This window comes from Orcinus orca, chromosome 11 (genome assembly GCF_937001465.1).
Source record: "Orcinus orca chromosome 11, mOrcOrc1.1, whole genome shotgun sequence".
Taxonomy (NCBI): domain Eukaryota; kingdom Metazoa; phylum Chordata; class Mammalia; order Artiodactyla; family Delphinidae; genus Orcinus; species Orcinus orca.
In genome coordinates, this window is record NC_064569.1 from 94,994,707 (window position 1) to 95,016,594 (window position 21,888).

At 49.7% G+C, this 21,888-nt stretch overlaps 1 protein-coding gene and 1 non-coding gene across 4 annotated transcripts; one reads left to right on the forward strand and one right to left on the reverse strand.

Moving 5' to 3' along the window:
• The first annotated feature begins 511 nt into the window (after positions 1 to 511).
• MCHR1 (melanin concentrating hormone receptor 1) lies at positions 512 to 21,209 on the forward strand. 3 transcript variants are annotated; one of them, XM_049693925.1, is made up of 2 exons: positions 512 to 855; positions 19,352 to 21,209. In XM_049693925.1, the coding sequence occupies exon 2, from the start codon at positions 19,396 to 19,398 to the stop codon at positions 20,329 to 20,331; it is 936 nt and encodes a 311-aa protein (XP_049549882.1). In that variant the 5' UTR covers positions 512 to 855; positions 19,352 to 19,395; the 3' UTR covers positions 20,332 to 21,209. The 3 variants fall into 3 exon arrangements, with proteins under 3 accessions (XP_049549882.1, XP_004279562.2, XP_033261002.1); XM_004279514.3 differs by lacking the exon at positions 512 to 855 and adding an exon at positions 17,584 to 18,133; XM_033405111.2 differs by lacking the exon at positions 512 to 855 and adding an exon at positions 18,141 to 19,117.
• LOC117196505 (small nucleolar RNA SNORA33) lies at positions 11,182 to 11,311 on the reverse strand. Its single transcript, XR_004476737.1, has one exon. It is a non-coding gene; the product is annotated as a small nucleolar RNA SNORA33 (small nucleolar RNA).
• Positions 21,210 to 21,888: the final 679 nt, after the last annotated feature.

Sequence of the window (21,888 nt, forward strand, 5' to 3'; positions counted from 1 at the left end):
GGCTGGGCCCGTGAGCCATGGCCGCTGAGCCTGCGCGTCCGGAGCCTGTGCTCCGCAACGGGAGAGGCCACAGCAGTGAGAGGCCCGCGTACCGCAAAAAAAAAAAAAAAAAAAAGATTACCGCTAATCACAAAGGAAAGACATCCAAGTAGATGATTTTAGTTCTTTTCTTTTCTTTTGTTTTTGGCCACGTGGCTTGCGGGATCCTACCTAGTTCGCCGGGCCAGGCAGTGAAAGCACCGAGTCCTCCACTGGACCGCCAGGGAACTCCCTAGTGCTTTTCTATGTATAGGAAGATGCAAGAATCAGGGGTCACTGAAAATTTTCCTTAATTGTGTATCTTAACTATCTAGGGGCCCCGTATATCCAAAGCACAGAATGTTTCCCGTTTTTCCCCATCCCGAATTCCCCTCTGGGCACACTGTCTGTGGGCTGAGCCTTGGCTAATGGCTTGATCCTTGTAGAACTGGAAGAGCAGGCAGCATTTTTTTCATTACAGTCACATTCCTGAGAAGCTGAGGTGAGTGGTTGCTTTGTGGAGCTGCGGCAAGGGCTGGCCTTGCCTCCTGAAATTTACTTCGAACTGCCTGGCCCAGAGAGACCCCAGTGACCCCGGAGTGAGGAGGTTTTGTTCCAGAGTCCCAGGGGAAGGGGCCTAAGTAATGGAATCTTACCAAGAGGGCCCCCATCAGGGGTACCTCCAGCTCCTAATCTGACTTCCCATCATCAGGTCGATGAAAAATTAATCAATGGCCAACCTAAGAAAGAAATGGAGAATTTTATTGGAGCCAACCTGAGGCTTATAACCCAGCAGGAGAGAGTCTTCCAAAAAGCTCTGAGGACTGTTCTGAAGAGGTAAGGGGGGTGGGGCAGTATATATGGTGATTTTGACCAAGGGGGTGCATGCAGTCAAGCACCCATCCTGGCAGGTTACCACTCTTCCCGAGGAACAGAGAGCTTAGTCAATGGTTTTAGTGCTTTTCTAAGTATGAGAAGGGGCAAGAAGCTGGGTTCCTAACATTCTCTCCTGAAAATATCTATCTAAGCGGGGGCCAGTCCTGCCAGTTTTCCCAGCACACAGAGAGCCTCACGCTGAGCTTTGCCCTGAATTCCTTGCAGGGTGTATCGTATATCAGCAACTGCAGTGGCTAATGACTTGATTCTTGTAGAACTGGATGGTGGGCAACAGTCTTTATTTTAGAATCCTTTCCCTTTAAGTGTTCATTTCAATCGAGGTTTGGGAGGCATTTCATGACCAGTTTGTCCCGTGGCACCAGGAAGGCTCATTCCCAGGCAGGGCGAGGATTTCATTGACAGGCCAGTCAGTGTGTTATTACTGGACTAGGCTCTGTTAACAGTCACCGGAAGCCTCTGAACCACCTGTCTTACTAGTTCGTTGTGGTCCAGGAAATGGTTCCCTCTTGTTGCTTCTTCCCATAGCTAGAGTTACACCGTGACAATCATTGATCTTATAGAACTATGTATTTGGCCAATTGTTCCAAGTCGCCTGGTCATCATTACTTTATTGGAGGCTCAGTCACACATTTGGTAATACAAGAAAAAAATAATCTTGTAAGATAGGCAGAATATAGATAATAGAGCTAGCAACATTAATAAGGTTGTAAGTAAATAATGTCACCTTCTAAGAAGCTACATGGCTGGTGCCAGAAGAAGAAAAATCGATCCTGATGGCTTAGCGGGTGTTTCTGCTGTGGGGAAGGCCTGGTTAACACATAGTGCAGATGCCTAGTGCACACCAGAGGGGAGGAAGGAGGCCCAAGCGAGCAGAGGAAAACTTTGTTTACATGTTTCTTCTCTTGCCTTAAAATATGAATGTTATTTCGTCACCCAGGGTCTGTCTCCTCTCAAAAGGCGCTTTTCCCAACTGCCCTAAAGCAAGTCCCCACCCGTCTTTTAGGAAATTCTGCGGAGATCCGTGCCCCCTCCTTCCAGCAGCAGACTTCTCCAAGTCTGAGTTGGTCCATAGTAGGTGCTCAGTAAATATCTGTTCACTGACTGAGTAAATAATAACAAGCACTGGCAGTCAGCAGCCTGCGAATAGTCTGGGGAGAAAGGGGGGTTGGGAGGGCTCTAAGGATGGTCCAGAGCAGGTGGGTACCTTTCAGGTCGGGTCTCCTCTTAGCTTTCAGTCCACCTGTGTGAGAATTTCAGGTGCACATTGTCTAGAAAACTTCTGAAGCAAACACACACACTCCTTCCAAGATCAAACCTCGCTTCTTAGAGTTCTGTCCAAACTCATAAGGAAGAAGCCCTTAAATTTGACAGCCCTCAAATTTTACAGTGTCTCTCTCTCTCTCTCCCAAAGAGTCAGAATAAGCTCTCTTGCCGCACCTCTCTTGACCCCAGATAGTGCCTTTTAGAGCTGCAGGAAAAAGGGACCCAAAACAAGATCACAGACCCATAAAATCTTTGAGATTAGCTCCTTGGGGAAGATGGGAAGGGAGCTGTCTCAGAATGTTCTAGGTAGATGGCCTTCCTTGGTGTTGGGAGGATTAACCGGGATGAGACAGCAGGAGGCAGAGTTCCAGCCCAGGGCAGGAGCCCTGCAACATGTGTCTCCCCAGCACTGCACGCGGTCAACCCCGAAAGTGGAGTGAATGAGGTGCTGCATTTGCCCCTCCTTGAAAAAAGGAAGACACCGTGTGGCCAGGTGTCTTCCTAGCCACCATGTGGCTAAGAAGAGAAGTAAGCACTTCGTAAGGGTCTGATGCTGCAACATTGCTGTCCTTTGTCCTCAAGCTTGTCTAGGTACTTGGGTTTCATCAGAGAACAAAGACAAAAACCTCTACCTCATGGAGCTTACATTTTATTTAGGGCAAGGTGGAGGATGGGGAAAGACAATAAATAATAAATGTTATACTTCCGGTCGTGGTGGACTAGGAAAATCATACCAACATGCCCACTAAAGATAGCTTAAAACACTGGGCGAAATATACTAAGTATCTTCTTAAAAGTGTAAGAGAGCTAAGAAGGAAGTAAGGAATTACTGAGCCATGCTGAGTCTAGGAGATGTGGTTCATACCTGACAGATATTGACTTATCTAATCCTGATAACCGTCCTCTGAATTGTCCTAGGAAAACAATAGTGCTGGTACACGGTCAGGGCTGCATCGGGGTTGTGAAATAAATGAGCATGCGTGCTAGGCTCTGGGGCTTTATATATATTATCTCGTTTGAGCCTCACAACATCTCTATGAGGTAGATGCTGCTGCTTACTGTTACTTTCCTAACTTTACAAATGAGAAAACAGAGAGTTCAAGGGACCTGCCCAGGGTCACACAGCTAGTAAGTGGCAGAACAGGCTTTGAGCTCAAGTCTGACTCCAGAGTCTATAAACTGAATCACCATCCATGCTACAAATAGCATCTATTGGTTTTTCTTTTGGCCGCACCACGCGGCATGCGGGATAATAGCTCCCCGACCAGGGATCAAACTCGCACCACCTACCCCCCACCCCAGAGTGGAAGTGGGGAGTCTTAACCACTGGACCACCAGGGAAGTCCCACATATCTATTGTTTTTCCATTGGCTTTAGTAGAAAGATAACTCTAGTAGGGATGTTCCTGTTACTTCGTGTATGAAAAATGACAATGTTATCTCTACTGAAATCTTGTTTTATGCAAAGATGTTCAAAAATGCTTTGAGGAGGAAAAAACTACAATCCAAGTGAGGTAGGCTGGAACCTGTGACCTTTTGCTGGGACCTGGGACCCTTTGCTGCAGTGCTGCAATGCTTGCACCTGGACACACCTTTCCTGGAGCAACAAAATACAAAGAAAGTGTATGGGACCAAAAATAACTGCGTGCATGCGCAGTTGGGGCAAATTCTGGACCCAAAAGCTACAAAGAGACCAAAAAACCCAACTGCCACTTTTGAAGAGTCTGGAGCAGAAACACGGTGTTGAGCGCAAAAGCAAGGTACGCACACGCCCCTGCACACACCACCACCTAGAGGGTGAGCAAAACACCTAAGCCACCCCTCCGGTCCGACCCCTGGACACACCCCTACCCTCACCCCATATAAGAAACAAGCTTTCCCCCTCTCGATGAGCAAGCTAGCAAGGGAAACTGTTGTTAGTTCTCACTCCCCCCTGCTGACGCAGGGGCTCCCATATAGCCTTGCCTGAATTTCTTGTGGCCTCTAGTCAATTTCTATTGCTTGGGGAAGGCCAAGAACTCTGGTCAGTAACACAGGCACAGCCTACTGGTGCTCCTCAGACTGTAGACACAAAAATTCATCTGGGAGCAGGAGATCCTTCTCCTGCTCCAGTAGCTGAGCTACTGAACTCAGTTAGAGAGCAAATAGTACTAAAAGCCAGGACAGGGGAACCACCTGATTCTACATTCCTGCCATCCAGCCTAGGCCAGGGCTCACAGACAGCTGGGCAGGGATGGCAGAAGTGTCCCCAGTTCCACACCCTCCTTGACCAGTGGGAACCTGGGCCCTCCCAGGGTGGGGGATGTGTGTGACATAACGGTCAGGTCCATGGTGTTCAGACCTAGCCTGTGACCTTGAGCAAGTGACTATTTATTTATTTATTTTGCATTTAATTTAAAAAAATTTTTAAATTAATTTTTTTATTGGAGTCTAGTTGATTTACAATGTCGTGTTAGTTTCTGCTGTACAGCAAAGTGAATCAGCCGTACATATGTATATGTGCTCTCTTCTAGACTCCATTCCCATATAGGTCATTACAGAGCACCGAATAGAGTTCCCTGTGCTATACAGTAGGTTCTTATTAGTTATCTTTTATATATAGTAGTGTGTATATGTCAATCCAATCTCCCAGTTGATCCCTCTCTCCCCTCCTTGGTAACCATAAGTTTGTTTTCTACATCTGTGACTCAGTTTCTGTTTTGTAAATAGGTTCATTTGTACCATTTTTTTAGATTCCACATATAAGTGATAGCGTATGATATGTGTCTTTCTCTGTCTGACTTACTTCACTCAGTATGACAATCTCTAGGTCCAACCATTGAGGAAGTGACTTTAATAGCACTTTTGCAAAATAGGAGTAACAACATATTCCAATGGTTATAAGATGCACCACTAAGAAAGAAAACACACCAATTGCGTTGTGACAGAAGTCTTAATGATAGTCTCGGACAAGCCATAAACCAGTCACCGCAACTCTCCTGGCTTGGAGATTCCTCTCATTTCTTCTGTGAGATTGGCAATGTCTCCCGCCTTAGGCTCCATTGCTTGGTGTAGATAGTCAATCCTTTTACCCACAGTTTAGAAACAAAATGTAATACAACCCCTGCTCCTCGTTTGTCTTCCTGCCATAGGTTCTGCAAAGCACTTGCTGTTGCTTTGTAAGATAAGAGCAGTCATCTCTCCAAAGAGAAAACTTTGTTTCACTGGTATTAGTTTCACTCCCTGTTGATCCATATCCCTGTCTTTCTGCATCATCACTTTTTATCCAAATGCTGAATCACGCTATGATCTTTTCGAAGGTATTTTAAATAGCACTAAATTCAGTACACGCAGTACAAACAGGGCATCTAAATCAGATGAAGACAAGACAATATAGGCAGCTGTGCTCAATTTCTCACATTTGCAAACAATGATGTCTCCATCAGGACACAATCAGAAAGAATTAGCTAAATAGGGTAGCAAATACCTGTATTGATTAGAATTCTTTCAACAAGAAAGTGACAAAAAACTCAGATTGACTTAAGTAAAGGGGTATATTGAGCTACAGAAGTCCAAAAGTCCTTGTATTAATGCAGCTTCAGGTATGGCTGGACTCAGGACTCCAGGATATAGTCAGGACTCAGTTTCTTATCATTTCTCTCTCTTTCTTCTATAGGGATGGCTCCAGTCTCATGTTTCACCTGGTAGCAACCTGGAGCCAGTAGCTCTAATCCCCCCATCCTCTCCAGTTTCAAGTCCAGCTAAAAGGAGTGAGCACCTTTGTCCCAGAATTTTGAACCTGAGTCTCAATGCATCTCATTGGCTCCGACAGGTCACCTGCCCAGCCCTGGACCAATCATCATGGTTACTGGGGTCAGTTGCTAAGCTCCCCCACGCACAAGTTACCTGCTGGAAGCCCAGGGGCTGCTGGGGCTGCAGAGGGATATGAGGAGAATGGAGGTGGGGCAGCAAAAACAGTGCACGATTGAGTGTGGGGAATGAGGTGAGATGAGCCCTCCCAGGGCCAGCCTCTGGGGTGGATTTGGCCTCTGCTCCTCTGCTTTGTGCAACAGGAGGAGGCCTCCGCCGACACCCACGTGCTCCACCCCATCAGCTGCGCGTGCCCTCCTTCCTGGGCCGCTGGCGCCGCACTCACTCAGCTGCTACGTGAGCTGGTTGCTGCCTGGAAAGTTAGTGAGCCTCGGAGGCAAGACATTCATTCCTCTGGTGACAGGGATTGGTGCTGTGAGTGGGTGGGAACGAATGGAAAACGGTGGGAGCACCGCGGTTCCCAAAGCATTTATGAAGCGAAGAAGCACAGAGAGCAAGTGAGGGGAAATCCGGAGCAGCAGTTGGAGCAGCCGCCCAACCAGGGGCCGAGGATGCTTTCTGCTCACAGCCTCCTGCTGCCCAGTCCCCGGGCGTGGGGTGGGGGTGGGGGCGGGGGGAGGTGCGTAGCTGCCCCCAGCCCGACCCCACCCACTCTACAGCTCTGCCAGTCTCTTTCCTTCAAATCTAAGTTGCGAGGGGCAGGACGTGGGGGTGGGGGGCAGGGATGTATCTGGCACTTGGTGGGTAGGGGAGGAAGAGAGGAGGGAGGCCCAGTGAGGAGAGGGTCCTGGAGGAAAGGAATCGGGGGAGACAGATGGGAAGACCGGGACGCACAGAAGCTCAGAAACTGGACAGAACTCAACGCAGAGCACCTGCTCTCTGTCAGGTCCCCAACTAGGAGGTGAGGCCACCAAAATAAAGCAATAAATTCCTGCCTTCGGGGAGCACAGAGTGTGGTCTGGGACACAATAAGAAAACTGCTCATCACAGTGGGATGTGATAGCAGGGATCTGGGGTTTATTGAAGGAAGGTACCCCTGAGGGAGGAGTGCAGAAGGTCATTGCTGAGCAGGAAGCCTCAGGTCAGTCTAGCCTGGACCTGGTCCAGAGGGCGCGTGTGTGCTGGCGGGGGGTGGGGGGTGGACTGGCCTTTTCTACTCCCCTTTCAGACTTTGGCTGCTGGCGTATGGGGGTGGTGACCTCCCTGGCAAGGAGGCTCCTATCAGGCAAGGGTAATTCTCCACACAAAAGGACAGCTGGGGTGGCTGCGAGGCCTTGGAGCCATCCCCCTCAGCATCTGGAGGATGGGTGCAGCAGCCTGGCGGAGCGACCTGGGCCGGGGGGGGCACGTGGTGGGGGGCAGTACTGGCATCTGCTCTGATGTTTGTCGTGCTGGATGTTTGATGGAGGACGGGGTAGGGAGCATAAGGGAGCTGTGGGCGGGGGGCTTCCTGGAGGAGGAGGTCATTCTGGGACATCTTGAAGAACAGCTTAGGAGGCAGACAAGCAAAGAAAGATCTAAGGGGTCAATGTGTGCAAATGTTGTAGAAGCACGTGGCGCTTTCTGGAAACACTGAGCTATTTAAGAATCACACTGGGCATAGGGGTGGGCAGAGGCCAGATCATGAAGGGTCCCGTGTGCCATAATCAAAGACTGGGGATTAAAGTTCTTTTAAAAAGAACTGGGCTCTCATTCCACCCCCACCTCAGTCCTTCCTGGAAACATTCACCCACTGTCACAGGGTGAGCCAGCCCAGTCCTGTTCAGTTGGGTGAAATCAGGGCCCAGATGCTTTGCAGAACTGAAGTGGGCAGGAGGCCTAGAGCAGGCAAATGGCCAGAGAGGGACGGCCGCAGAGGGGCTGTCTCCAAGGGCTGAAAACACAGGAGTTGGGACCAATTTGAAAGTTTTTCTCAATGTAGGCATTTTAGAAGTAGAAAGTGTCAACACAAGGGAGTCCCGTGGAGAGGAATGAGAGCAGAATTTGGAGTCAGAAAAGCCGAAGGCCAAGGCTTGGGGCTCAGCACCACTGTGCCAGCTGGACGGCTCTGGGAAACTTACTGAACTCTCTGTACCTCCATTTCCACATCTGCACTGGGGATCATATCTATTCCACAGGGTCAGCTAAGATAAGGCATGTGAGTAAAAAAGGCTGTGCAAATGTTAGTTACTATCATTTTGCCAAAAAAAAGAAGCTCCCACAGCCAGGAGAATCCCGAGGCAGGCTCACTTTACTCCAGTTCCCACTTGGCACTGAGCAGGTCAGGGACTGACTGGATGACACAGCAAGTCAGCAGCAGAGCCAAGGTGTAAACTCATCTGAGTACCAACTCCAACATCGTCGGCAGAATCAGCTGAAACCCAACTTCACACTGCGATTCGGACGTCGAAGGCGTTCCCAGGAAGTCCCTTTCAGCAAAGAGTGTTCAAGGCAGTTCCCAGTGGACAGCCCCAATATCCTCCGAAAGGTTGGCAAGAGGCAGCTGGATGAGGTTCCCAGGAGGCAAGGCGAAGAGGGAGACAAAGAGTAGACATTTGCCCTGAGGACAGAAGAAGAGACCAGGCATTTCTCAACCCTTCCTCTGGCCCCAGCCCTTGGACCCCCACCAACCTTTTCAAAACAGATTTATTGAAATATAATTCACATACCGTAAAATAATCCTTTTGAAGTGTACAATTTGATGGTTTTTACTATATTCACAGAGTGGTGCAACCATCACCACAATAAATAGTGGAATATTGGGCTTCCCTAGTGGCACAGTGGTTAAGAATCCGCCTGCCAATGCAGGGGACACGGGTTCGAGCCCCGGTCCAGGAAGATCCCACATGCTGCAGAGCAACCAAGCCCGTGCGCCACAGCTACTGAGCCTGCGCTCTAGAGCCCGCGAGCCACAACTACTGAGCCCACGTGCCACAGCTACTGAAGCCCATGCGCCAAGAGCCCATGCTCCGCAACAAGAGAGGCCACCACAATGAGAAGCCCGCGCACCACAACGAAGACCCAACACAGCCAAAAATAAATAAATAAATAAATTTATTTTTTAAAAAAATAGTGGAATATTTTCATCGCCGCATAGAAGGACTCCTAGTCATTAGCAGTCATTCCCTCCCCCCCCCACCACTTTCCTCCCAGGCAATCACTAATCTACTCTATATCTCAATAAATATTGCCTATGCTGGGCATTTCACATAGAATAATAAGATACGTCATCTTTGTGACTGGCTTCTTTCATTTGGCATAACGATTTCAAGGTTCATCCATGTTGTAGCATGTATCAGTACTTCTCTTTTTTTGGCCGTGCTGCGTGGCTTGTGGGATTTTAGTTCCCCAACCAGACCAGGGTTCAAACTCGGGCCCTCAGCAGTGAGAGCATGGAGTCCTAACCACTGGACCACCAGGGAATTCCCCATTCATTCTTGTTTATGGCTGAATAATATTCTATTGTATGGTTATACTACGTTTTACTTATCCATTCAGTGCGTGGATATTGGGGTTGCTTCTAATTTTTAGCTATCGTGACTAATGCTGCTATGAACATTTGTGTACAGGTTTTTGTGTGGACATGTTTTCATGTCTCTTGGGTATAGACCCAGGAGTGGACTTGCTGGGTCATGCGGTGACTTTATGTTTAACATGTTGAGGAAATGTTTTTGAACGTGGATGCACATTTTTACATTCCTACCAACAGTGTATGAGGATTCCAGTTCTCCACATCCTGGCCACGTCCATCACAAGGAGACTTGTTAGGATCTGTCATATTGATAATAGCTAGTCTAGTGGGTGTGAAGAGTATCTCATGGTGTTTGTCTTATTGTGATAAAATGTATGTAACATAATATTTATGATTTAAACTATTTAAGTGTATAATTCAGTGGCATTAAACATATTCCTCATTGTGGTTTTGACTTGCATTTTCCTAATATCTAATGATGTTGAGCATCTTTTCATGTGCTTATTAACCATTTGTATATCCCCTTTGGAGAAATGTCTCCTCAGATACCTTGCTCATTTAAAATTGGATTATTTGTCAGTTTACTATTGAGTTGTAAGAGTTCTTTATATATTCTAGCTACAAGTCCCTTATTAAAGATATGAGTTGCAAAGATTTTCTCCCATTCTGTGGGTTTTTTCACTTTCTTGATGGTGTCCTTTGAAGCACAGAAGTTTTAAATTTTGATGAAGTCTAATTTATCTATGTTTTCTTGCTTGAGCTTTTGATCATATCTAAGAAGTCTTTGTCTAACCCAAGGTCATGAACATTTACCCCTATATTTTCTTCTCAGAGTTTTATAGTTTTAGTTATTTCATTTAGGTCTCTGATCCATTTTAAGTTGGTTTTTGCATATGGTGTGAGGTAGGAGTCTAATTTCATTTTCGTGTGTGTGGATACTCAGTTGTCCCAGCACCATTTGTTGAAAAGTCTATTCGTTCCCTCACTGAATTGTTTTGTCACCCATGTTAAATATCACACAGCTCCGTTTTAAGGAAAGCAGGCCTTAAACAGTAATTTCTACAATTTACAATTCCTGGCAAGTGAAGGCAGCTTTTTTCCTCTGGTCACAGGCCTGTGGTTTGAGGAGACTTGCTGTCCAACATGAATTCCTAATATTTGATAGAGGCAAAAAAAAATCAGATTCTCTCTTGAATAGCACGAGGGCTGGGTGCCCACAGAGAAGGCAAGTGACCTACCTTGATCTGTTCTCCCAAAGATGTTGCAAAGCTGCCCCAGGTCTCCATGTGGCCTGATGTGTTGAAATCTCTGGGGCTCAGAGTGGTGGTGGTGTTTTAGTTTTTCCGTGTTTATTAAGAAAATATATTTAACTGAACACGCCTTGGAGCTGCAGTTTATAAGAATATGACATATATTAGGCTTTTGAGATCTTATAAAAAGCTCTTGACTCAATTACTATATGTGATACCATTCTTAAACTGTTTAATGTATTTTTATTGTATTGTATTGTATTGTATTTATTTTTTGAGGAACAAGAGCCCAGTTTTTTTATTTGATCATTTCTTGCATTTGAAGTACTCCTCAGTGACATCCTTGGCCTGAGACTCTTTCCATAATCCTAAAAAAAAAAAAAATGCAATTTTACTAATATTTGGCAACTCCACTAAGTTGTTAGCACTAGTTATAGCAAAGCTTTAAAAAATTAGCACATGTCTTATGAAAATGCTTCCCATCATTAAAATATCTTCTAGCCATTTTCAGGGGCCTTAATGACTTCAATGTTTTTAAGGCCTGTAACATGGCTTTCCTCTTGCCAGCATTTTCTAAATTTCTGCAGAAACACATTCGGGTAAGCAGATTCATTGACTGGGTTTGTTTAACATATTTTTAAATTGTGGTAAAATATACATAACAGAAAATTGACTTTGGGACTTCCCTGGCAGGCCAGTGGTTAAGACCTCCACGCTCCCACTGCAGGGGGCATGGGTTCAATCCCTGGTCAGGGAACTAAGAATTCCACATGACTTACAGCACAGCCAAAAACAAAAAAACCAAAAAATACCCCAGAAAATTGACTTCAACCATTTTTAAGCATACGGTTCAGTGGTATTTTCATTCACACTGTTGTGCAACCATCTCCACATCTAGAAATTTTTCATCTTCCCAAACTGAAACTCGTACCCATTAAACACTAACTCCCCATCGCCCACCCCTCCCAGCCCCTGGAAACCACCATTCTTCTTCTGTCTCTATGAATTTGACTCTTCCTGGGACCTCACAAAAGTGGAGTCATACTATGTTTTGTTTGTTTGTTTGTTTTGTTTTGCTTTGGTCTGGCAGTTTTCACTTAGAATAATGTCTTCTAAGTTCCACCCTCTTGTAGCACATGGCAGAATTTCATGCAAGTGTTTTTACCTCAGCTGCTTTCCCACTCTTCCTTGGGATTTCCATGAATCTTAGGATGAATCCCTATGCATGAAGGTGATCTCGTTTGTCTTTCTCTCAATCAGAAGGAGGCTGTGGCCTCTGGGCTGCCTCACAGCTGACGGGCGTCCACTGCCTGCCCACAGGCGTGACAGCCACTGCTGCCCGGCTGCCCAGGAAGCACTGGGGCTGAGTGGAGCCCTGGGGTCAGGGATCTCGGCCAGTATTGCTGTGCTCCCCTCCCCTCTGCCCACCTCTGTGCCAGGGGCTTTCACTTAGATCCCTCTACTAGCCATTCATTCACCCAAGATTTACTGAATGTCTAACGTGTACCCGGCGTTGGGCGAGGCCCAGGAAATACAGTAAGGTAAGACAGACATGGTCTCTGCCTCCCTGGGAGTTATAATCTAGTGAGGGAAAGGCATTCAGTCATCAACTATACAATAAATAAATGTCTGGTTACAACTGTGATGACTGCTGTGAAGAAAAAGTACAGGGCACAGTGCAAATGTCCAAAGGCAGGGTGCCAGGTTGGAGCAGGGGACCTGGGGTGTACTCAGAATCCACTGACTGACATGGCAGCTGTGTCTGACGCTAGAATAAGAGCCACAGTCCCTGCATGCAAGGCATGCCAGACCTGACAGGGGAGACTGGGGGGACTAGGCTCCCCTTGGTTTTGCACGTCCCGCACCCCTCTGCTCCCTGCTCCTTTGGGGAATTGCTGTTCCCTTTTCCAACTGTGTGTCTCCAGGGGTTCCTCTTTTGGGGTAGGGGATGTCGGGTAAACTGAGCTTTACTTTGGAGGGAAGATCGTGACACATGCAGGACACTGGACCCCAAACCTTTACTGAGATGTCAGACCTTTGTATTTTCATGGCATTTGCAGTGTTCAAAGTCTGAGAATCGAAGAGCCATCGAAAGAGATAACGAAGCCCCGAGGCAAGATGGGAACGGTGCGCTGTTGACCCTCACAAAAAAAAGGCAGGGTTTCTGGTCTTTTCTGCTTCTTGCGATACAGAAAAAGGCATTTATTCGCTAGATCAGTAACTGCATACCAGGTGTCAGGGACTGTATTTATTTTCCCCAACGACGATACCACATCTGAAATAGCAGCTGCAATTGGAGTCACCACATAATTATGTTTACAGTAACCCACTGGCATTCCCTGACGCCCATCTGCCTTCTCCACTGGCCAAACTGAGAGTCAAGTGGGAATGTGACAAAATCACCACCTTGCATCTTTAAAGGCCTTGATGATACCATTAATCTCTTCAATCCCCCAGGGGGTGCGATATTGCTTTTGGCTCATCACTTTTGTAGAGAGGGCTTTCCGTTTGACTTCTCTCCTCATCACATCCCTTACTCTGCCAATCCAAGAGCCAATACAGTAGTTCTGCCAATGGCTGGGATATCTATTCCAGCTATAGAAGTAGGGGCAGGGAAACAAATAGCTTTGGAGGTCCCCGGGGACTATTGTTAAGTCATTCCAGTCAAACTCCATTTATTACTTGATCCACCTTAATTCCCACTCTGACCAGGAGAGCCAAGTGGCTAAAGTCAGAGCTCTGCTTATCAGACCTGAAGGTTTTTTTCAGATATACAGATCAAGTAGGAACTTAGCGAAGGGCTGCTCATATAGTTTGGTTTTAGAGACTCCATGATCAATTAGCCACATCAGCCTCTGCAGGCAGTCATCTGGGTAACTCCACTGGCCCCGCCTATTATAATAACCATGCTCACTTTCCTCTGGGAAGTGCTGCTACCTGGTTTCTCCCACCCCAGGGTCTACACATCCCCGCGGAAATAAGAAAGCCCACTTCAACTGCTGCTTTTCCCACCAGCAGCTCCCACCAAGGACTGTTTAGAGGAGCTGCTACTGCCCCTCCCAAAGAACTTCTCAAGGCCGTGGTTTTCTGGGGGATCAACCCTGAGTACCAAAAACTATCATGTCCATTACATTCTGTTAGGGGGTTGACTTTATTCTGAAAGCAACTGGGAACCACTAAAGTGTTTTCAACAATGTAGGGTGATGAAATTTCTATCTTTTTTTTTTTTTTGGTTGCACCATGCAGCATGTAGGATCTTAGTTCCCTGACCAGGGATCAAACTCTGGCCCCAGCAGTGAAAGCACCGAGTCCTAACCACTGGACCACCAGGGAATTCCCCTGAAATTTCTATCTTAACAAGAATACTCCTGCTGTTTGGTAGGGAGTATAGTGTAAGGGGCAAGGCAGAAGTGAGGGGAGAAAGTGAGAATCTGATGCAGTGACCCCAGTAAGACTTCAAAACATGCAGATGACAGCCAAGTCCTGAAAAGTACAGGGCAGGTGGATATTACCACGGGGGCAGTCAGAGAGATACAGCAAACCCTTGGGGTACCCTGGGTAGGGCATGGTGAGTGGGGGCACATGGATAGGAGGGAAAGGGTTTATTGCTGTACATAGGCCTGATCTTCCTCGTGATTGTGCTGGGCAGAGTTGAGCAGGTCAAAAGCCAGATGGCTTGGAGGAGAGTAGCTCAAAACTTCTGTTCTCAGGAGGAGTTGGTGAGCGGTGTGGGCTTGTCCACCACTACAAGGGACCAGATGCTGTACCTCATGGGATCCCAGAGAAGCCATATGAAATGTGTCTCAGGAAAAGGGGAAAATGGGAAAAGCATCTTTCTGTGGCTCCCACCCCCCCATTGGCCAACGGTTCACCCTAAGGAGTGAACTCTCCCCGTACTTCCAGGTTGCTCTGGCGTGGGCATTCTGTGGGGTCCTATATTCTAAGTCATGACAGCAACAGAGACAATTGGGACAGAGGGTAAAAAGCACATGGTGCCAGCCTAGGGCAAAGCACCATCTGGTCATACCTGCACCTGAACTTGGTACACCTGTACCTTTACCTGAACTCGGTTAGGGACCGTGCTGAGCAGGGTCACTGCAGCAATGGATGGAATATAAACTAGGTGTAGCCAAGAGGATTTGAAGAGGTGCACATGGGCATCCAGGAGGGATGCTCAGCCCTAAAACGGTCACTGGCGAGGAGAGTGCGAGATGGTTTAGGTTAGTCATTTGTAGTGAAAAGGACGCTGAGGATTCTACCTGAGTGCCTCCTCAGAGAGGACGTCCTTAACGCTCCTCTTTAAAGGACCCCAGTCACTCCCATCATCCCATTCGTTCCCTACCATACAAGTCATCTGCCATTGTGGACTGACTGTTCAGCCCCTCCACCAATCCCACACCTGACATGCGAAGGCCAGAAATCTAAAACTTACCCTTCCCAGATTCCCTTGCTGCTTAGTCATGGTTTAAATTTCTCCAGTCAGGCAGAGTCATTTTGCTAGTGCAGGGGTGGCATAGTTCAGGAGCCGTGCTTTTATAAACACCTAAATCCCTTCATGATTAAGTTACCTGGACTCGTCTGGATCTAAGCGTTGAGCAGGATACTTTGTTCACTTATTGGCTTGCTTGTTATTATCTGTCTCTCACCACTCTGTCGTCGAAGCTCCTTGATATCAGGCACTTGTTTGTTTTTTTTCACTGTACCGACAGAGCCTAGCACAGTGCCTGGTATAGGGCAGAGGCTCAAGAATGATTTGCTGGATGAAAGGATGGATGGATGGGTGGGTGGATGGATGGAGGTGGGAAGACTATGGCGGGTGGAAGAGGAGGAAATAGTGGGCTGTGAGGCTCATTTTCCCAACCTGTAAACTCTGAAATGCCCCAGGGCCGAGTCCTCACAACTCTTTTCCAGTCACCCTCCCCCTCTAGGTGAGCTCATCCAGTGTCATCAATTTAACTTCATACCTCCAGGCATGACCTCTCCTCGGAATTTCTGGCTCACATCCAACACTACCCAACATTTTTGCTCAGATGTTAACAGATGTCTCAAATGTAACGTCTCCAAACAGAACTCTTCATTTCTCCTCCAAATCTTCTCCTCCCAACAGACTTCCCTATCTCTATTCTGCCAGTTGTTTGGGCCAAAAACCTAGGAGTCATCCCTGATGCCTCTTTATCTCATACATTTCTGGTCTAATCTGCAGCAAATCCTCTGGGCTCTACACAATGTACAGAAACCCACCCTTTCTCCCCACCCCCACCTCCCTGGTCTAAGATACCATCCTATTTCACTTGGATTATTGCAATAGTCTTCTGTATTGGATGCTTCTGGTCACCCTGGTCACATCTCCCTCGGCTACCTCTGACTTTGACTCCAGCTGCAGCAGACAGGTGTGTGTGAGCTCAGCTGATCTTGTGCTGATGTGTCTTGCCTCCGGCATGCACATTGGGTCTGTTCGCTTTTCACCCAGGACGTCAGCGCTCTCAGAGCCCTCTTGGCTCGAGCACAAGATTCACCTCGTGCCGACAGCCTCTCGCCTCAAGTGTGAGCTGCACATCAAAAGTCATTCTGTGCCACATCTGATGCCGTAGGAGCCTGCTCCTCCCAGGCACCCAGGAGCGCAGAGTTAACACGCCAGTGGCAACACTCAACCAGTGGGGGTCGAGGCAACTGGGAAAACGTTCCTGCCCCCCATCCTTCAGGCATACGATTCTGGGAAACAGTCTGTGCACTTTTCAAGGACCCTGGTAAACGCAAGCTCCCATTGCCCACAGCAGCGAAGTTGATAATGCACCTTCTGTTGGCTTTGTCTTCTTTCCTGTCTTGTTGTCCCCACTCCCTCACGGCTGCTTCTTGGTTCAGCTCTCAGAAGAGCCACGTGCACATAAGTCCTTTTCTCAGGACAAGGGCTAAGGCCTGACGGAATCTGCCATTCCTCTAGTTCCTCCTGCTACTCTCCCCTTTGCTCTACTATAGCCACAGTTCGCCAAAGACACCCAGCACACTCCTGCCTCAGGGCCTTTGCACTGGCTATTTCTGCTGCCTGGAATGCTCTTCCTCCAGATATTTCCAAGCACGCTTCTTTACTTCCTTCAGGACTCTTCCCGAGAGACCTTCGTATGTAAAGTAGTAACCTCTCCCCCTCCCCCAGTATTCCCTGGCCCCCTCACCCTGCTTTAAGTTTTTTATAGCACTGATCACCAATATCATAAATTGTCTTTTTTTCGGGGGGGGGTATATTTTCTGCCTGCTCCCCCACCCCCAACTTAAAAGTAAGCATCATGAGAACAGGGACTCAAGGACTTTATTGTTTTTTTTCACTGCAGAACCTAGAACAGTGCTTGGCAAGTAGTAAGTGCTCAATAAATATTTGTTGGATGAAGCAAATAAATAAGACTTAAGAAGTATGTATGGATCAGACTGCGGTTACCTTGAACCCCCGGCTCCTGAGTCCGGCAGCGGGTCTGGTGGTGGCTCCGGGCTCTGAGGGACATAGAGGCTGGCAGCAGGATGCCTGTGCCGAGGATTCACTCAGTGCTTTGCCCTCTCAGTCTGTTCTTGGCGATCTCTTTGGGGGTCTTTGTTCTGAAATTTGTCTCAAGGAGTTCCAGGTAAAACCTCAAGGACCTAAGAGCATCTCTCTAAGCCTGGTCCATGCTGATCCTGGGCAGAAGGGAGTTTGTCCCCTTCTGGTCCCCGAGACCCCGGCCATCACCAACATGGGGTGACTTGAACTGCCTCTGAGTGCCTGCAAGGGCTCAGCAGCCAACAACTCCTCAGCTTCTGAAGGCTGGAATCCATCGGGGCGCTGGGAAGGGGCCGAGGGTGGTCTGGGGGCAGGCGTGCTGTGGTCCAAGCCTTCCCTTTCCAAGCTCTGCGCCCAGCCACCCCCGGCCCCCGGCCCGGTGGCCCAGGCACCGGTCCCTGGGGTGAGGGGCTGGCCGGGCTCCTTGCTTTTGCAGAGTCTTGTAGCCTCACGTGAGGGAAGCAGCACCCCCTGTGGCACAGGAGACACAGCCCAAGTGCCAGAGGGAAGGAAGCCCCGTCTCTGATGGGGATGCCTGAGCCCGGCTCCGGCCGCTGGGCTCTGCAGGCAGTCGGAAGCTGGAGCTGCTGCGGCGCAGGACCGAAGAGGTTAACGCGCATCTGCCTCCGAATGTTAATGTGTCTAGGTGATGTCAGTGGGAGCCGGGGAAGGAGTGAGGGGAGAGCGGTGGGCAGCGGAGGCAGCCGGCCTGCCTAGGAAGACCCCCCTCCAGACGGCGGGGCTGCGGGGGGCCGGGGCTCGGGACGCAGCGGTCGGCGCGGGAGGCTGCCGCAGCCTGCGTGGGCCGACGGGCGAGCGGGCGCCGGCGCCGGCGGGATGGACCTGGAAGTCTCGCTGCTGCCCACCGGCCCCAATGCCAGCAACACCTCGGATGGCCCGGATAACCTCACCACGGCCGGTGAGACGTGTTGGAGGGGAGTCCTCCCTCCTCTGCGCCGGGGGTGGGAAATGGGAAGATTTCACCTCTGAGCCAAACTGCTGGCGAAACTTTATTACAGTTCTTGGGGATAAGATGTGCAGTATGCTTTGCCCGGAGGGGCAGGGGAAAAGGGGATGAGAATGAAACGGCAGGGGCAGAGAAGAGGGCAAAGGCACCCTCGGAAGTGGCCGGGGATGGTGGCCAGCCGCGAGGGAGGCAGGGGAGAGCTGCCCAGGAGTTCCAAAGATGCTTTGCAGAAAATATTCCAGGCTAGAAAAGCGAGCAAGAGAAGCTGGAGGGTGGTATGTAGGGAGATAGCTGGAGGCTCACTCATTCACCGATCCCGTTGGCTTTTCGCTCGAACTACGTGTTATGGGATCTGAAACATCTTTACTGCCTCCTTGGAGAGGCGTGGGAAGGGATAACTCACAGAGATGCGAGGACATTTCCAGCGCTAAGATGCCCTGGAATTCTAGCTTTGAAGGATAAGAGGAGGAAGAAAAAAGAGGAAAGGTTTGCATAGAGAAAATTCTCGGGTAGCTGGGCTGCAACACACAGCTTCGGTCTCTGGTCACTCAGGAAGCCTGGGAAGCCCAGACTCAGAAGATAGGGACCAAGGAAATCCTGGACAGGAACCCAGGAGAGGGGAGGGCTGTGGGTCTGATGGGCAAAAGCCTCCAGGAGACAGTCACCCACAGAGATGCCCAGGAATCAGTACACAGCTTTCAACCAGCGACTCCTGAAATGAAATGATCAGGGCTGCAAATAGGAAAGGAGAAAACACATGCACGCACCCACACATGCTCACACATGCACAGTTTCATGTCCTGCTGGCTGTTTTGATGTTGTTTCCTGGTGAAGCCCAGAGGCCCACAGAACAATACTCTGCAGACCGCTGTGGTTCTTGACTCTGTGACTTCTGAGAAAATGCAGGAGGCAAAGGACCGGTCCTTCAACAAACAGGTGGTGTGGGAGACTCTGATGGGATTGACCAGGGAACCGGTGCAGGAGGGCACGGGGGGCAGGATTAGCAGCAGGGTGGGCAGGGAGTATGGTAGGGAGGATTCTGAGCTGAAATGGCAGGGGGATGAATGGGGGGCAGGCTCACGGCTGGAGGCTGAGCACGCCAGTAGGAGGTCAGCCCTCAGAGAGCAGAGTCCATGTCAGATGGTCGACGCTCGCTCCTTCTGTCCCCAGGGCTGCCGCCTCGCACAGGGAGCGTCTCTTACACCAACATCATCATGCCTTCGGTGTTCGGTGCCATCTGCCTCCTGGGCATCGTTGGGAACTCCGTGGTCATCTTCGCGGTGGTGAAGAAATCCAAGCTGCCCTGGTTCAGCAACGTCCCCGACATCTTCATCATCAACCTCTCGGTGGTGGACCTCCTCTTTCTCCTGGGCATGCCCTTCATGATCCACCAGCTCATGGGCAATGGTGTCTGGCACTTTGGAGAGACCATGTGCACCCTCATCACGGCCATGGACGCCAACAGTCAGTTCACCAGCACCTACATCCTGACCGCCATGGCCATTGACCGCTACCTGGCCACCGTCCACCCCATCTCCTCCACCAAGTTCCGGAAGCCCTCTGTGGCCACCCTGGTGATCTGCCTCCTGTGGGCCCTGTCCTTCATCAGCATCACCCCCGTGTGGCTCTACGCTAGGCTTATCCCCTTCCCAGGAGGCACCGTGGGCTGTGGCATCCGCCTGCCCAACCCAGACACTGACCTCTACTGGTTCACCCTGTACCAGTTTTTCCTGGCCTTTGCCCTGCCCTTTGTGGTCATCACGGCCGCGTATATGAGGATCCTGCAGCGCATGACATCCTCCGTGGCCCCCGCCTCTCAACGCAGCATCCGGCTGCGGACAAAGAGGGTGACCCGCACGGCCATCGCTATCTGCCTGGTTTTCTTTGTGTGCTGGGCGCCCTACTATGTGCTTCAGCTGACCCAGCTGTCCATCAGCCGCCCGACGCTCACCTTTGTCTACCTGTACAACGCGGCCATCAGCTTGGGCTACGCCAACAGCTGCCTCAACCCCTTTGTGTACATCGTGCTCTGTGAGACGTTCCGAAAACGCTTGGTCCTATCGGTGAAGCCTGCGGCCCAGGGGCAGCTTCGAGCCATCAGCAATGCCCAGACGGCTGATGAAGAGAGGACAGAAAGCAAGGGCACCTGACACTTCCCCTGCCGCCCTGGGCACTACCACGTCAGGGCACCACGGCAGACCATGGGGGAAGATGCTGAGAGAAACCGAAGACCGCTCTGGGAGGATGCAGGGAGGCTGGGTGGTTACAACTAAAAACATTCAACAGGGCCCACAGATTGCTCAACGGAGCCAGGTTTGGGGGCTTCAAGCATCAGAAATCTCCTTCGGAGAACAAGATGGACTTTCGGGTTGAACAGAAACTGAGCAAGAAGATTGGTTTAAAGGTTCAGCTGAGCCCTACGTCTACCAGCTCCCAAATGTCTTTTTCCAGAGAGAAGACGTAGAAGGCTTCTTGCCGGGTTTATTTAAAATCAGGCAGGGCCAGGGCGTGAGCAGGGGTATGGGCACAGGCCCCTGGGGAAATGGGAAAGGTGGTGCGGCCTCACCGCCTCTTCCTGTCTCTCATTGGTATGATGGAGGGCAACCTTTCTCCCAAGCTGGAGGATGATGAAAAATAAAGCGTGTGGTCTCTCCATGTTCCAGCATCCTGTGTCAATTTCCCTCTATCTCTAGGCGATGCATGTTTATTTGGGGGTGGGGGTGGGGTCTGAGCCCACGGAGGTAAAAGCCCAATTTGCTAGGAGATCCACTTATTGGGAATGACAAGGCTACCCGGGATGGGTGTGGGTGAGGGCCTTGAGATTAAGAAAAAGGGAGAGGGTCAAGGGGGGCAGTTGTGGGGTCATTCTCTTCGGGGGGCACATTTGTCAGTCACCAGATCCAGAGTGAGCACCCATCAGGGTCCTGCACATGCAGGGCTCATTCTGAGGCCTGGTGTGTTTGGCATCATTTTTTGGCTCTAGCCCTTTCTCTCCAAAATAAAAACGAATAAAGGAAAATCTCCACCCGTATCTCTCTGGACGCTCCTGTATAATTGCTCCGGCTTGGGGGTGGGCGTAGCGGTGGAGGCGGGCGGCCGAAAAGGGACAGAGAGGTCGTCTGGCCGTGGAATCTAGACCTTGATTCAGGCTGCATTTTAGGAAGCAAGAAGCAGGGGATCTGCTTGTCTAAACCCATAGGGAGGATTACTGTGAATTCATTAGATTGAAATTCCGCTGCCAGTCTTGTTCTCGGGACTCAACTTCCCGTCTTCTGCTCAAAAGCACTTGGTTGTTAGCAGTGCTGGCCCCTCAGGCCAGAGTCCCACCCGCCGCCTCCCCTGCTGAGTCACAAGTCGCAGGGCTGGCTTCTCGGGCAGCCCGAGCCTGCGCCTGCCTCTTGTGGCTGCTGCTAAGATCTGCTGCGAGCCACGCAGAGCAGGAAGATTACAGACGGGGCCGCTGGGCGGCGGCCAAGGCTGCTGCTTCTCAGCTTCTTCACGAGCGGAGCCAGGAGTCCTGCGTGAACCACTCCGCAGGCGTTGATGAGATAGATAGTGGGAGCAAATTGTGAGCTCCTGACTTGTCCAGATGCATCCCTAAAGCAGGGGCATCAGCACAGCCTCCTCTCACCAGTTATTTTTCACTGCGGAGCTGCAGCAGGTAGCCTGATTAGCAAACTTCTAGGCAGCTTCTTTAGGTCCCCGGG

Coding starts and splice junctions, on each gene's coding strand:
- MCHR1 (XM_004279514.3), top strand. CDS start 18,052: ATGGACCTGGAAGTCTCGCTGCTGCCCACCGGCCCCAATGCCAGCAAC. Junction 18,134..19,351: donor GGATAACCTCACCACGGCCG/GTGAGACGTGTT, acceptor TTCTGTCCCCAG/GGCTGCCGCCTCGCACAGGG.